Source organism: Notothenia rossii (genome assembly GCF_949606895.1).
Source record: "Notothenia rossii genome assembly, chromosome: 12".
Classification (NCBI taxonomy): Eukaryota; Metazoa; Chordata; class Actinopteri; order Perciformes; family Nototheniidae; genus Notothenia; species Notothenia rossii.
The window spans coordinates 789,478-805,121 of record NC_136911.1 but is presented as its reverse complement, the minus strand read 5'-3'; the positions used below and the strand labels follow the sequence as shown (position 1 = coordinate 805,121).

General features: G+C 42.8%; 1 protein-coding gene across 1 annotated transcript in view; it reads right to left on the bottom strand.

Annotated features, from left to right (window-relative positions):
• prex2 (phosphatidylinositol-3,4,5-trisphosphate-dependent Rac exchange factor 2) overlaps positions 1-15,644 on the bottom strand; it is an 85,482-nt gene that overhangs the window by 57,218 nt on the left and 12,620 nt on the right. The window contains exons 7-13 of the mRNA XM_079661814.1: positions 13,163-13,266; positions 11,524-11,673; positions 10,316-10,457; positions 6,089-6,189; positions 5,757-5,860; positions 5,630-5,679; positions 1,460-1,535 (exon numbers count right to left, since the gene is read on the bottom strand). Of these exons, the coding sequence (XP_079517940.1) occupies positions 1,460-1,535; positions 5,630-5,679; positions 5,757-5,860; positions 6,089-6,189; positions 10,316-10,457; positions 11,524-11,673; positions 13,163-13,266 (727 nt within the window). The remainder of the gene's footprint in view (positions 1-1,459; positions 1,536-5,629; positions 5,680-5,756; positions 5,861-6,088; positions 6,190-10,315; positions 10,458-11,523; positions 11,674-13,162; positions 13,267-15,644) is intronic.

Here is a 15,644-nt window from a genome sequence, read left to right as displayed (position 1 = left end):
TTAAATGGTCTATTCATTTGACTTGTTTTATGGTGTGTGAGCTGAGCTGTGTGACTTCCGTTTGTTTGTTTGTTTATTTGACTGTACGGCACTTTGGTCTGGAGGCTTCACACACACACACACACACACACACACACACACACACACACACACACACACACACACACACACACACACACACACACACACACACACACACACACACACACACACACACACACACACACACACACACACACACACACACACACACACACACACACACACACACACACACACACACACACACACACACACACACACACACACACACACACACACATTGATTCTGCAGTGGTATTCATTTGGTTGTTGTCAAGCTGCATGGGACGATCAACCCGTCAGCCTCAGAGCTTCCTGTGACGTAGTGAAGCTGGAGGAATCACTTTCCTCTCTTTGCTCAGTTTGCTCGTGACTCTGCTGAACATCAGGAGAGTTACAAAAACTACAAACACAATCTCCAACTGATGTGTTTAAAGTCAGGAGATAATTGGGACAAAGAAAACTTTCCAAAAAGCTAATTATGTAACTTTCGGAATTTGCTTCGAATTTTGTATTTATTTTGTATTATTAACGCAGAGCATACAATAACAAAAGCACTCTATAAAGCATTTGTGCTGGTGCTGCACGATATGTTATTTATTTTTTGCGATATTAAGCAGGCAAATTAACTCAAACACGTCATGTTACAATTATTTTTCTGCTTGCTACAAAAGGAAAACTTGCGCGGCTCTCATGTCAGGGGTACTTGAGTGAGTGACAGCAAACCACCAATCAAATCTCCAGAGCAAACGGACCCGGAGGTTAAAGGTCAAAACACTGAATAAAGTCGTTTCATGTGTTTCTCCAGTTCGGCGCTGCTAACCGAGCTAGCTCAGCTCGTTGCTCTGATAACTTAAGATCCAGACGTCCGTGACTAAAATCCTTCATCCGGTTAAATATAATGATAAAAATACCAATTGTCTAGCATTAAAGTTCAAGAAGGGATGGATTGCGGGGGAAAAAAACGATATTTTCTTCAATTCGCAATGTCAGTTTTTTTCAATATCGTGCAGCCCTAATTTGTGCCATTCTTGATTTTGCATTAACACTATGCTTACACTCAACACACTATAACACTAGTTATTACATTATTATATGTTGTTTTCCTTAAACGTTCTTGTGCACTGTTTGACCCGTGTGAGTTCTTACGTACATGTCAAGAGACACAGATCATAAATGCTGACAATTCTCTTTGTTTTTCGTATTTGATGATTCTTCCATGATGGTTGTTTTACTGGACGGTGAACATTGAGATCACTAAACGTCAGTAAACGGACTTCTGGACCCTGAGTGTGAAATCCTCAAGGCATATTTAGTGTGACTTTTTTTGTCATTAGGTCATTTTGTTGATCTATTTCTGATGATAACGATGGATTACCTGAGCGATGAGCCAGTCTATCAACTTGTTGGCCATCACCACTGATTTGTACGTCCGCAGATGATAGTCTTTGTCCCTGAGAGGGGGAAAACACAAGGAGAGATATAAACACAATTAAACCTTAAAATGTGACTCCATTGGACTCCTTTGTTTTGTTTACTATGTAACACTCACTCTCCTATTGGCTAGCACTCCAACACATTGTGAGTGATAGGCTAAGGGGGCGGAACATCTCTAAACTGATTGACCAATCACAACAGAGCAGGCCAGCTAACCAATCAGAACAGCTCTGATTTCAGACAGAGGGTGAAAAGAGGTGCTGCAGCTCAGGCAGTATGAGAGAAATAAAGAGCTTTTTGAACATCAGCAGGAGAGGACTCTTTAAAGTAGAGACACTACATACTGATATACACCTGAACATCAGCAGGAGAGGACTCTTTAAAGTAGAGACACTACATACTGATATACACCTGAACATCAGCAGGAGAGGACTCTTTAAAGTAGAGACACTACATACTGATATACACCTGAACATCAGCAGGAGAGGACTCTTTAAAGTAGAGACACTACATACTGATATACACCTGAACATCAGCAGGAGAGGACTCTTTACAGTAGAGACACTACATACTGATATACACCTGAACATCAGCAGGAGAGGACTCTTTAAAGTAGAGATGCTACATACTGATATACACCTGAACATCAGCAGGAGAGGACTCTTTACAGTAGAGACACTACATACTGATATACACCTGAACATCAGCAGGAAAGGACTCTTTAAAGTAGAGATGCTACATACTGATATACACCTGAACATCAGCAGGAGAGGACTCTTTAAAGTAGAGACTCTACATACTGATATACACCTGAACATCAGCAGGAGAGGACTCTTTAAAGTAGAGACTCTACATACTGATATACACCTGAACATCAGCAGGAGAGGACTCTTTAAAGTAGAGACACTACATACTGATATACACCTGAACATCAGCAGGAGAGGACTCTTTAAAGTAGAGACACTACATACTGATATACACCTGAACATCAGCAGGAGAGGACTCTTTAAAGTAGAGACACTACATACTGATATACACCTGAACATCAGCAGGAGAGGACTCTTTAAAGTAGAGACACTACATACTGATATACACCTGAACATCAGCAGGAGAGGACTCTTTAAAGTAGAGACACTACATACTGATATACACCTGAACATCAGCAGGAGAGGACTCTTTAAAGTAGAGACACTACATACTGATATACACCTGAACATCAGCAGGAGAGGACTCTTTAAAGTAAAGACACTACATACTGATATACACCTGAACATCAGCAGGAGAGGACTCTTTAAAGTAGAGACACTACATACTGATATACACCTGAACATCAGCAGGAGAGGACTCTTTAAAGTAGAGACACTACATACTGATATACACCTGAACATCATCAGGAGAGGACTCTTTAAAGTAGAGACACTACATACTGATATACACCTGAACATCAGCAGGAGAGGACTCTTTAAAGTAGAGACACTACATACTGATATACACCTGAACATCAGCAGGAGAGGACTCTTTAAAGTGTACTAAACCAGATGGAGAACATGTGAAGTAACAATAACTTAGACTCAGACAGTAATGGAGTCTCAATATCTCCCGCTGTCGGCACCTTTAAACTTTAAACGCTGCTGAGTCATAAATCTGAGGGGATTTTCTGTGAGATGGTGACAGAGAAACTGCATTCCTGGCAGCAGCCCCCCCGCGGTGCTTTGGCGTTACCCACAATGCCGCAGTGACCCCGGGAATGTCTCTGAAACTGAGCCATGACTTTCCCATGAACACAGGGGCCTCCCCGGACACACACACACACATAATATGCAACACGGTACTTTGTAAACATCTCTTTAGGGCTACTCTAAATACTCAGTTTCAGCTTTCATTTGCTGCTCTTCTGCACAGTAGAGAAATATATTTTTGACGGTTAGATCATTGAATCTAAAAAGGTATCACACACACACACACACACACACACACACACACACACACACACACACACACACACACACACACACACACACACACACACACACACACACACACACACACACACACACACACACACACACACACACACACACACACACACACACACACACACACACACACACACACACACACACACACACACACAACATTCATCTGTTTGCATTTTGCTAATTATTTATCTATACATCATATTCCATTTACTTGTATATTGACTCTTCTTGCATTATTTCTATTTTATTTGTATTTACTTGCACATCTCAAAACATTCTCTTGCACTATTTTATCTGATTTATTAGTTTGATGTCATATATATATATTCATGTTGCTCTGTTGGAGGAGCCTTCAGTTTTTCATTGCCATCTCTCCACTTAGCCTTAAAGCCTGTCAGCGTCGTGTAAAGCAGCTGAAACCCTCTATGTTCACACACTTGGTGCAGAAGAGGCGAAAGTGCCTCCTGTCAGAGTGAAGGATGGGGGTAACATCGTCCAGTGAGCAGCCATATGTCGGGGGAAGGAAACAGCTTTTTGAGGGAAAGGTCAGGAGGGTTTCTAACTCGCTGTGCAGAGGGGAAAGTCCACGCTGACATTTTCGAGGGAAATGGATGAAGGTTTCAAAAGCACTCTCTGGGACGAACGAATGCAGAAAGTGCAACATAACTGAAGATATCGTTGTTTATTCTAGGAAACCTGACACATGCATCCATAACGCTGAGTTTCTGCAGGACAAACTCGCTCTTATTTGTTAGAAATGGTGTGAAGGAAATGTATGACGACTTTTGCTTTGTGCAAATTAAAAAACCTCTTGTCATTGCATTTTTTAACGTACAATTGTGTGCCTGCAGACGTTTCAAACTGCACATTCAGAGCTTTTCGTGTGTGTGTGTGTGTGTATGTGTGTGTGTGTGTGTGTGTGTGTGTGTGTGTGTGTGTGTGTGTGTGTGTGTGTGTGTGTGTGTGTGTGTGTGTTCCCCGCTTCACTTCATCTCTCGTTCGGCCAGGAAATTATACCTAATTATTCAGGGGCCGGCTGCTCCAATTAAACTCTGGCGTTTCCCAGGCCCTGTGCTGCATTGGCACACACACACACACACACACACACACACACACACACACACACAGAGCGAGACACACACACACACACACACACATAGAGAGAGACACACACACACACATACCATCCTCCAGGCTTTCAGGAGTTCAAACAGAAACATAGCTGCAGCCGAGAGTTTTATATTTTGTGTGACATGAAATCTGTTCTGCGGGCACAAACACAAAGACCTTGATGCTGACACACACACACACACACACACACACACACACACACACACACACACACACACACACACACACACACACACACACACACACACACACACACACACACACACACACACACACACACACACACACACACACACACACACACACACACACACACACACACACACACACACACACACACACACACACACACACACACACACACACACACACACACACACACACACACACACACACACGAGCTGAAAACACCTGCTTCACATCCAGGGTTCAGTTTCATGCTTTATTTTCTGCTTTTAGTTTCAGGACCAGAACTTCACCAATAGCAGTGTTGAATAAAGAAATCTGTATTTTGCTTCATTTTAAAAAACAGAGATCAATGTTTACTTCCAGCAGAACTTCTTGCTGTCGGTCACACTCACCGTGATGTGACCACTATGACTGGGTGGCCTCTTTAAAACGCTCTATAACAGCACTGAGTGCATTGGACCCAAAGATACTGTGAAGACTCAGCAGAGGAGGATGACCACACCTCCTGCAGTGCAAAGAATGTGCCATCTCCTTCCATCAACTAATCACAGCTATACAATGTGTTACAGCGCTGGCCAACAGGAGCATCTGATGAGTGGAACGCTGCAGGAGAACATGTATGTATTGAAACACAGTGTCTGCGCACCACATGTTCCTAAGCTACTTCTGAAAGACAGCTTTCTCCACATCTGTGTCTGAGAGGCAGAGGAATCACCATCTGTCCTCCTCTCCTCATTAATCAATTAACTCAGTTCACCGTCATATTTCCCTCTTTTTTAAATGCGTACTCAAAAAGAAGCGTGTCCTCGTACCTGATGACGGGAGTGAAGAGGCTGTGCAGACGGCAGAACAGACGGACGCCCTGAGGGGAACCAGGGAGAGGCTTTAAGTTATACATGAGTTCAATGTGATTTGAATGTGAAGACGATCGGCTTCTACCTTGGATATGACGTCGTGCATGTCGCTGCGCGGGTGGTACGTGCCGTCGTCGTAACGGAAACGATAAAGAACAGGTTCGGGTTTGAACTGGTGTTTGTCTGTGACTGAAAATAAAAGATAAAGTCAATTCAAATCCTAAAGAAACAATATACAGATGATTTGAGAAGGACCTAAAGAACGAGCAACTCAAGAACACTACGGAGTTTATTTGAGAAGGTAATCTGAGCTTCCCGTCCTGCAGCTCACCGTAAGTGAGACTCTGCAGGTTTGATTTTAGATTTGGGAAAAGTAACAAAGATCAAACCAGCTTTGAGAGGCAGCAGAAACCATACCGTGGTGGATGAGGCCGTTCTCCAGCAGAGCCTGACCCAGGTGAACCCCCTCCTCTGGGTTTCCTGTCTCCCCCATGTCCATCAGCCAGGACACAAACTCACTGTGGACACACACACACACACACATCATTACAACACACAGCAAAGCATCATGGGTAATCCCCAGCGCTCACAGAGAGGACGTGTGATCTGAGGAGAGAAACAACATTTACTGTGGAAACAAACACATTCTCGTCAGAGGATTTATTTACTACTTTCAGTTGGACTGAGTCTGACTTTATGTATTTAAGACGATCGGTGAATTCAGCAGGACTTTGGGGATGATGGAAAATGAAAGATGAAGCCGCTTTTAGAACAAGAAGAGGAAACAAACAGCATCGGGTCCTCAGACAGGATGAGAGAAAGAGGATCGTTCTCCATCATTCAGAGACTCAGGCTCAGGTCGGTGAAATGGATTCCTTGCGTCCCTCACTTGCGTCCTTTCCTTGCGTCTAGTCCCTCACACCGGGGAAGAGTGGAGGGACGCAAGGAAACCACGAGAAGCAGGAAATGAGTTTTCAGAGCAATGGGACGTCCTTTCCTCCGGAGCGTCACGTGAAGCGACGTCCGTTTGTGATGACGCTGCACAGCTGATCGTCTGACAGCAGCTCTGTCCCCGTTGCTTCCACAAACACCCCCGCCTCTGTTAGTTCACATTTACTGACACAAACATTTGTATCATCTGTTGTAGACCCAAATAAATACAAAAAATATAAGAACTCATTCTCAAAAAACGGCATTCTTAAAATGTATAGGCGAAAAAAGCGATAATGAAAATGTTTCCAAAAAATGAATAAAATGATTTTTGCCCACTTTGTTGTTCAGATATATCACATGTTAGTAACTCAATGAAACATGAATTGAAACAGAACACGTTAAAAACTGAGGAGTGACTCTCGTGAGGTTCATGTGTTTTCTTCACTCCGCTGGGAAACGGCTCTCATGTCAAGAAGCATCAGATCAGTGCATGCGCTGCATCGTCCAATCAGGGAGCGATACACAGTAAGGGGGCGGGGCGAGTGTCTGAGGATTTCATCGGAGGATGGTCTGGTGGTTCCTCGGTTATCGCTCCTCGGTCGTCCACGGTTCTCAAGATGTCGCAGACAAATCAACTTCCGGTGAGACCGAGTGTCGAGTGAGAAATGGATTCAGCTTCTGTTAGACAGCTATCATACTGAATAAATATTTACTGTGAATGTATGCAAACATGTATGGCATATGGCTGTCAAACAGAAGTTAAATTAATTTCTCACTAATTCAGACAATGTACTTAACCCCAAATAAAAGAACCCAATAAAAAGAGTTGTTAAATAAAAGTGAAGTCACGTTGTAATAACAATAACTCATCTCTCTCTCAAGTTTTATTTTTGAGCTTTGCCAAAAGCCACTGTGTCAAGTGTCCTACTTGGGTTGCCGTCCGGAGTTCTCCAATATGGCGGACCATCTCGCACATGCGCAGTGCAGATCGGGCAGGGGGACGGATAGGGTAGTGACACCGAGGACCGAGGAGCGAGGAGATGAAAGTAGCCGACCTGAGACGGGGCCACAGAGTGCTTCCTGATGTCTTATTGTAAAAACACAAACAAACATGGCCGCACCACAGCAGGAGTCTCTTCTCTGCGCACGGATCTGATGGTGTTCAGAGAAACCACTTACTCCGTCACTCTGAAACCTTTCCACACGAAGTACACGCCTGAAACAACGACCATCCGCCAGCCTCTGGAGGAAAACACCCAGCGTGTGGGAGGTGAGGCTCTCACGGCCTGCGGAGGGTCGGGGTCACAGACGCTGTAAACACTCAGTTTAGATCTGCACGTGGAGCGAGGGGGGGAGGGACGTGGGTTCATATTTACATTACTGCTCTGTTAGTGCACGTGTTATGATCATGCTGCTGTGTTGATTGTATTTGTGTAACTCTGGAACAACTATTTCCTTGGGGATAAATAAAGTCTTATCTTGATGGTGTTTGGTTTGTGAGAGCCTCCATCTCTTAGGGAGACGTGCTTCTACCTCCACATGCTTTCCCTTTTCAGTTTGCTCACAGACTCAAAGGTGTTTGGTTGGTGAGAGCCTCCATCTCTTAGGAACACGTGCTTCTACCTCCACATGCTTTCCCTTTTCAGTTTGCTCACAGACTAAAAGGTGTTTCTGCATCTTGAGCTTTTCATCAACATTTCCCACACAGAGCCGACTCTCCAAATCTCTCCTTTGTTTTAGATTTGAATGGATGTTAAAGCTGAGGCTGCCACACACATTTCCTTTGATGAATTAAAACTGTCACTGCGACCTAACCACAGATCGGAAGAAGAGGAGGAAGAGGAGGAGGAGGAGGAGGAGGAGGAGGAGGAGGAGGAGGAGGAGATCCAGAAATAGCCCTCAGCGTTCAAACAATCAAAGGAGAAAGAGGAGGGAACCAAAGCTTCACAAAGGAGGGAGTGGAGGTGTGGCTTTCATCAGAAACACAACGCTGCGTTTAATCCAACAATTAGGCCTCCAGGGTGACCCTCTCTCTCAGAGACCCTCTCTCTCAGAGACCCTCTCTCTCAGTGACCCTCTCTCTCAGAGACCATCTCTCTCAGAGACCCTCTCTCTCAGAGACCCTCTCTCTCAGAGTGACCCTCTCTCTCAGTGACCCTCTCTCTCAGAGACCCTCTCTCTCAGAGTGACCCTCTCTCTCAGAGACCCTCTCTCTCAGAAACCATCTCTCTCAGAGACCCTCTCTCTCAGAAAACATCTCTTTCAGGTGTTCGATTACTTCGTCCTGCAGAGACATGTCCTCCTCTCCATGAAACATGACCACAGCTATGGCTTTATGATGGCTTTATGTCCCCCTCCTCTCCTAAAAATAACTGGGATTGTGTTTTAGCTCGTGTGATTATTGCCAGACGACACATACATCTGTAAAAACATTCAAACAAATGGAAACTGAGAGGCGTTGGTGCCGACAGGAGGGGTTTAAATACAGGAAGAGGTCTTGTTAAACTTTATTATTTAATTGCACAGCGTATATAAAAAGGCTGTAAAAGACATTTTATAAGGGTAGGGGGGTACATTTGATATATATCTGTGATGACGACTGTGTGTGGTTTGTTCTTTAGTTATAATTTATCTGTTGAAGTATTGAATGTAGGGCATGCATATCATGTTTTCCAGCTGCAGCCAGATGTTTGTGGGAAACGGTAAATAAAACGTCTCTCAATGTTCAAATGTATCATGTGTGAGCTCGCCTTTCAGAACGGCTTTTCTATGTATTTAACCTGCAGATTTAGAGTGTGTTTGAGTACCTTTTAAAGCACTCTATTAATAAAATAGTATATAATATATTGTTATTATTAGAAAATAGACAAAAATGTCCATCTCAGTTTCTCAAAGTCCAATAAGAGGTCCTTAAATGTCAAATATATTCACGTTATCATCATAAAAAGCAGAGAGAGGCAGCAGGTCTCCTTATCTAAGAGGCTGGAAGCCACATTCCAGACATTTCTTCAAGAGTAACGATAATGACTAATTGTTGCTGTTCCAGTTTTGGATCCTACGCAAATCAGCACTGATTTCAAATCCATGCACCATTAATATTGACTTTTGAAGTATTTATATTCTAAATGCAAAGAGTGTTTCGGGGCAGGATTAAACTCTGGAAGCTCTCAACTCAAACTAACTTTATACTTTGCATGAAAAGCAATCTGACAGCGAGACATCTGATGAAAGCTGGAGTAGGGATCTTTAAAAACAGCTTAAGGACAAGATTTACAGTAAACATTCTCACCAAGCAGCAAATGCAGGAAGTGTTTGCACTCATTTGAGTCTGTGAACATGTTGCAGATGCTCTAACTGAGACAGGAGGAGAGCGTGCAGGAATCTCCGCTCTGATTTACGGCTGGTATTTAAACCCCAGATGCCACACCAATAATCCCTAAATCAGATTCATGAGCCGACATCACACACAAAAAGAGCCGACGCTTCTTTCTTCTTCAGCTGCCGTCTTTAGAAAGTCTTGCCAACTTAAAACAATGTATAATCTGTTTTGAAGATATCAGCATGTTCTGCAAGTCTTTGTATATTTGACTCAAAGCTCTGCGTACTTTCCATCAGATATAAAGACATATTCAAACCCGCTGCATATAAACAAATGACTGTGTTTCACACTATGATACTTCACTCCGTGTTTTGGTGAAGAGAGGCTCTTACCTTCCCAGGAAGCACTTGGGGAAGGTGGTGAGTTTGCGCTTGCGGTCCTTGATGAGGTTTCCTCTGCTCATCAGCTGGTAGAGCTTCTCTCCTTTCTCCGACACCATCACCCAGGTGTCCTGCTCCATGCCCAGCCGAAGACCTGAGGGGGAGATTATCAATCAATCAATTAATTTATCAATTAAACAACCAACCAACACACCAATCAAGCAATCCATCAATCATTCAACCAACCAACCGAACAATCAATCAATCAATCAACCAACCAACCAACCAACCAACCAACCAACCAACCAACCCATCAATCATGCAATCATTCAACCAACCAATCCATCAACCAATCATCCAACCAATCAACAAACCAATTCATAAACCAACCAACCATCCAACCCATCAACCAATCATCCAACCAACCGACAAACCAACCAACCAATCCATCAATCATGCAATCATTCAACCAACCAACCAACCAACCAACCAACCAACCAACCAACCCATCAACAAATAAACCAACCAATCCATCAACCAATCATCCAACCAACCAACAAACAAACCAACCAACCAATCCATCAATCAACAAATCAACCAACTAATCAACCAACCCATCGACCAATCATCCAACCAACCAACCAATCCATCAATCATTCAATCAACCAACCAACCAACTAACCAACCAACCAACAAACCAACCAATCCATCAATCATTCAATCAACCAACCAACCCATCAACTAACCAACAAACCAACCAATCAACCAACAAACCAACCAATCAACCAATCCATACACCAACCAACCAATCCATTAATCATTCAATCAACCAACCAACCAACGCATCAACTAACTAACCAACCAACCAACCAACCAACCAACCAACCAACCCATCAACCAACCAACCAACCAACCAATCATTCAATCAACCAACCAACCAACCAACCAACCAACCAACCAACCAACCAACCAACCAACCCATCAATCATTCAATCAACTAACCAAACAAATCAACCAACCCATCAATCAACCAACCCAACAACCAACCAACCAACCAACCAACCCATCAATCAACCAACCAACAAACCAACCAAATCAACCAATTAATCAACAAACTAACTAACCAATCAACCGATCAGCTGTTTGATCTACAGATATTGATAACTCTGATTCTTACTCTTGCCTGAGCTGTTTGATCTACAGATATATTGATCTCTTACTCTTGCGGCGCTCCCTCTCCTTCATGACGGCCTCCAGCCACTCCTGCTTCTCCTCCGGACTCTTGGCCATACACACGAACCATTTGTTCTTCGCCGTGTTGTGGATCTTCCAGCCGTTGTTCACGATGTTCCCGCTGCTGTGGTAATCCGCTGAAACACACACACACACACACACACACACACACACACACACACACACACACACACACACACACACACACACACACACACACACACACACACACACACACACACACACACACACACACACACACACACACACACACACACACACACACACACACACACACACACACACACACACACACACGTTTAACTTCAACAGATCAACACAGTCATCAATATTTCTATCTTTCTGACTCATTAAGGCTGCAGTCATCCAATCAGAACGGTGCATCGTATCTTATTTTCAGATTGGATAAACTACAAAAAAACATTCTCTTTTCTGAATTTTCATGCAAAGATTCATGGTTTCTGGTATGACATAGGTCACATGACTAAAAGAAGTATTGAAAACAACGAGTCACTTAAAAATAAATCCTTATTTTGCCTAAAACGTGTTTAATCCCAGATCAAATCTATGTTTAAGGGTCGTAGAAACGTGTCTTTAGTGATTGTAATGTGAGGTTAAATGTCTGTGTTCTTATCTTATACTGACGTTCCTAATGGAGCAGCTGAGAGGCACAAACATGCCAGACTTCAATGATAAAGTATTATCATATAGTGTGATTGCATCGGCTCTCAAACAGGAAGCAGGGCAGAGAGCCCAGTGTCGGATGAATTACACAGGAGTGTGTTTTCCAATTCCCCCAAACAGCATCCATCTTGAGGCTGTTGAGGCAGAGCTGTGTCTCGACTCCATTGAGCGCTCCATTGATTATCCCTCCTCTCCTCTAATGAGATAAACGAGGGAGAGGAGGAACCATCCATCAGCGGCTTGTGTTCAGAAAAGTTCCACAGAGACGGAGATAAAGAGGGTGAAGACGGCCAGAAATAATGGGAATGACTCAAAGGGACATTCTTATGTCAATCTTCATCTTCATCTTCATCACTGCATCACTTAAGGAGGTCAGATGTAGAGGTTCCACGTTAGGAAGTGGCTTCTCCCACCTGTTCTTCTATAAATGTTTAAAAAATACCTAAAAAGGTCTGTTTTAGCCACACTGCGTTAGCTCCGTGTATCTTTTAGATTTAAAATATTTGTTATGGTTTACAAAGCTTTCAATGATATAATAATAATTACCATAACATAATCAAATAATTAGCAAATCATATCTTATCGAATATAAAAGTATCAAATCGTATCGTTTAGAATAATTTTGTATCGATTTGTATCGTATTATATTGTAGCGTATAATCTCTTAAATTCACTATTCGTAACATAAAGTAACATATCGTATCAAACTGTATCCTATCAAATCTTAATGTATCGTAAAGTAGCAACGTAACATATTGTATCGTGAAGTATCAAATCGTATCATACTGTAGCGAGTTGTATCCTATCATATCGTAACATATGGAATTGTATCGTGTAGTTTCTTAAATTCACTTTTCGAAATAGAAAGTATCATGTCTGTGTAACTGCGTCCAGAAATAAATGCTGATTGGGATTCCTCACCCGTGCCGTCGTCCACGTTCTCCACCTCCATCACCTCGGTGTTGATCCGGCCTCTGAACAGGAAGCGAGGAGCCTCCAACGCCGTCTTGCTGTTTTTTAAACGTCTTTAAAAGAGAGAAGAGATGCATGTTACAACGCAGCGTGTAATCAGCTCATTGAGGGTTAAATAAGAGACTATGATCATCTGATGGTTGTTACCGCGTTGAGGGAGGACTACAGCGCCACTCATTGAATTTAAATCAGAGAGCATTGAATGGATCGGCTCTCATGTTCTACTGCAGGCCATAAGAAGCTAACAGCCAGCAGGGAGAAAGCAAAGCGGATTTTTCTAAATAAAAACCTGTTACATGTCCGGCATTTTTTGCACCAGCTCGTGAAGAAATTCAAAGAAAGAATCGTTTTTAACTGATCAGAGACGAGCACCGTGCGTACTGTGTTTGTGAGGAAGAGAGATGTTAACGAAGCTCTGCATCAGCAAGAGTTCCCTGATCGTACTAAATATCTTTTGATTAATATTGCCGTCACATTATTATGGTTATGTTCTCCGTTTGTTTGTTTGTTTGTTTGTTTATTGTTTGTTTGCAGGATTACTTTAAATCTACTCTCCAGGTTTTCCTGAAACTTGCTGGAAGTGAGTAGAAATGGCCAAAGAAGAACTCATTGAATTTAGGAGCAGGGCAGAAGCCTGCAGGAATCAATATACAAACCAATTGCATATTAGTTTGGATTGTGTCCTCGATTTGTTCCCATTGATTTCTGGGATTCACTCCTCCTGAACTTACAGACTTTACTTGGTGGTGTCTCTCCAACTTGAGTGCATGTGCCACAGTATTCGCACACAGCACGACAGCGGACTTTAAATAGTGTTTAAGAGTTGTTACCTGCAATAATAATAATACATGTGGATCAATCAAAAGCACATCTTGATGGTAGAGGAGCTTTGGTGCAGCTGGAGTTAACCCTTTCTCTCAACATCTTGACTATTTGCACACAGCTGTCCTGACACAGTGTTAACTAGGAGTTATCTATGCTAGTGATTAACTATTTAAAACCACATTTCAGGGCGGTGGTGGCGAAGTGGATAGGGACTTGGCTTGGCAACTGGAAGGTCACCAGTTCAAGTCCCGGAAAGACGAAGTGCTACCGAGGTGTCCCTGAGCAAGGCACCGTTCCCTACACTGCTCCCCGGGCGCAGTTCATAATGGCAGCACACTGCTCCTAACACTAGGATGGGTCAAATGCAGAGGAACCATTTTGTTACATAGTAAGTAGGCCTACAGTGGAATGACAATAAAAGTTTTTAAAAATGCGGATAAAAAGCACGTTTTGAGGAACATTACGAACAGGTTGTGCATCTGGAGTTTACTTCACGTATTTATTCTTCAAACAGAAGTTATTGAGATGTTAGAAAATATCTCTGAGTCCTCGTTGAGTTTATTTAATCCCCTGAAAGCTACTAACATGTCCAAAAAAGGTGATTAATACCCACTGACTGATCAAATGTCATTGTTTCCCAAAGTTAATAACCCCCTCCCAAGCGTCTCCTCTTCTGCAGGAAAAACTGAAAAGCTTCCCACAGTTCTCTCTCTTCTTATACTTGCAGTAAATAATAAATTAAGAGCACAAGTTTATTTATAAGTGCAAGCTATGAATGTTCTGCAAGAGGAGTCCAGAACAAGAGGGACATGTTTTATAAGACCTGCTTTAAATTGGGGTTTTCTATTTTGTTGTGTTTTTAAATGTTTTCATGTCTGAGAGTTTCTTTCAGTCTGTGGATATAAATATGCTTTTATTGTCTCGTGTTTTTACATTAGTTTTCTGTCCTATCGGTTTTGTCTAAATGTATTTATGCTGCTTTTTATATATGTATTGATGTACAGCACTTTGGTCAACTCTGTATATGTATATATATAAATATAATATAAAAACCCTAACCCTTAACTAACGTCCACACGGCGGCGTGCGTTGAAGCTTGTCGGTGGGCGTGTCTGAAGCTTGTCGGTGGGCGTGTCTGAAGCTCGACCAACAACCAATCACATGAATCTCCCGCCCCGGACACACAAGCAGCGGTTTGATTGGCTAGAGCTTGTACTGGCATATGATTCGATTGGCTGACGCTTCCGCCGAAGCCTCAACAGTTGAACATTGATCAACTTTTGCAGCGAACCACGCGAGGCGACGCTTCCCACAATGCAGTTCGGCAAACGTCACCCCATTCAAAGTCAATGGGCAGAAGCGTTGAAGCTTCAACGCACGCCGCCGTGTGGACAGACCGTTACACAGCGTTAACTAGGAGTTATATATGCTAGTGATTCACAATATAAAACCAAATATCAGCACACGTGTGACGTGTGGAGGAAGAGCTAAGACTTCAAAGAGTTCTGTCCTCGTTGAGTTTAGTGAATCACCTGAAAGGTAAACCAACATGTCCACAAGCTGTGATCAAGACTCATGACTGATCAAATGTCCCAAAGTTAAACAA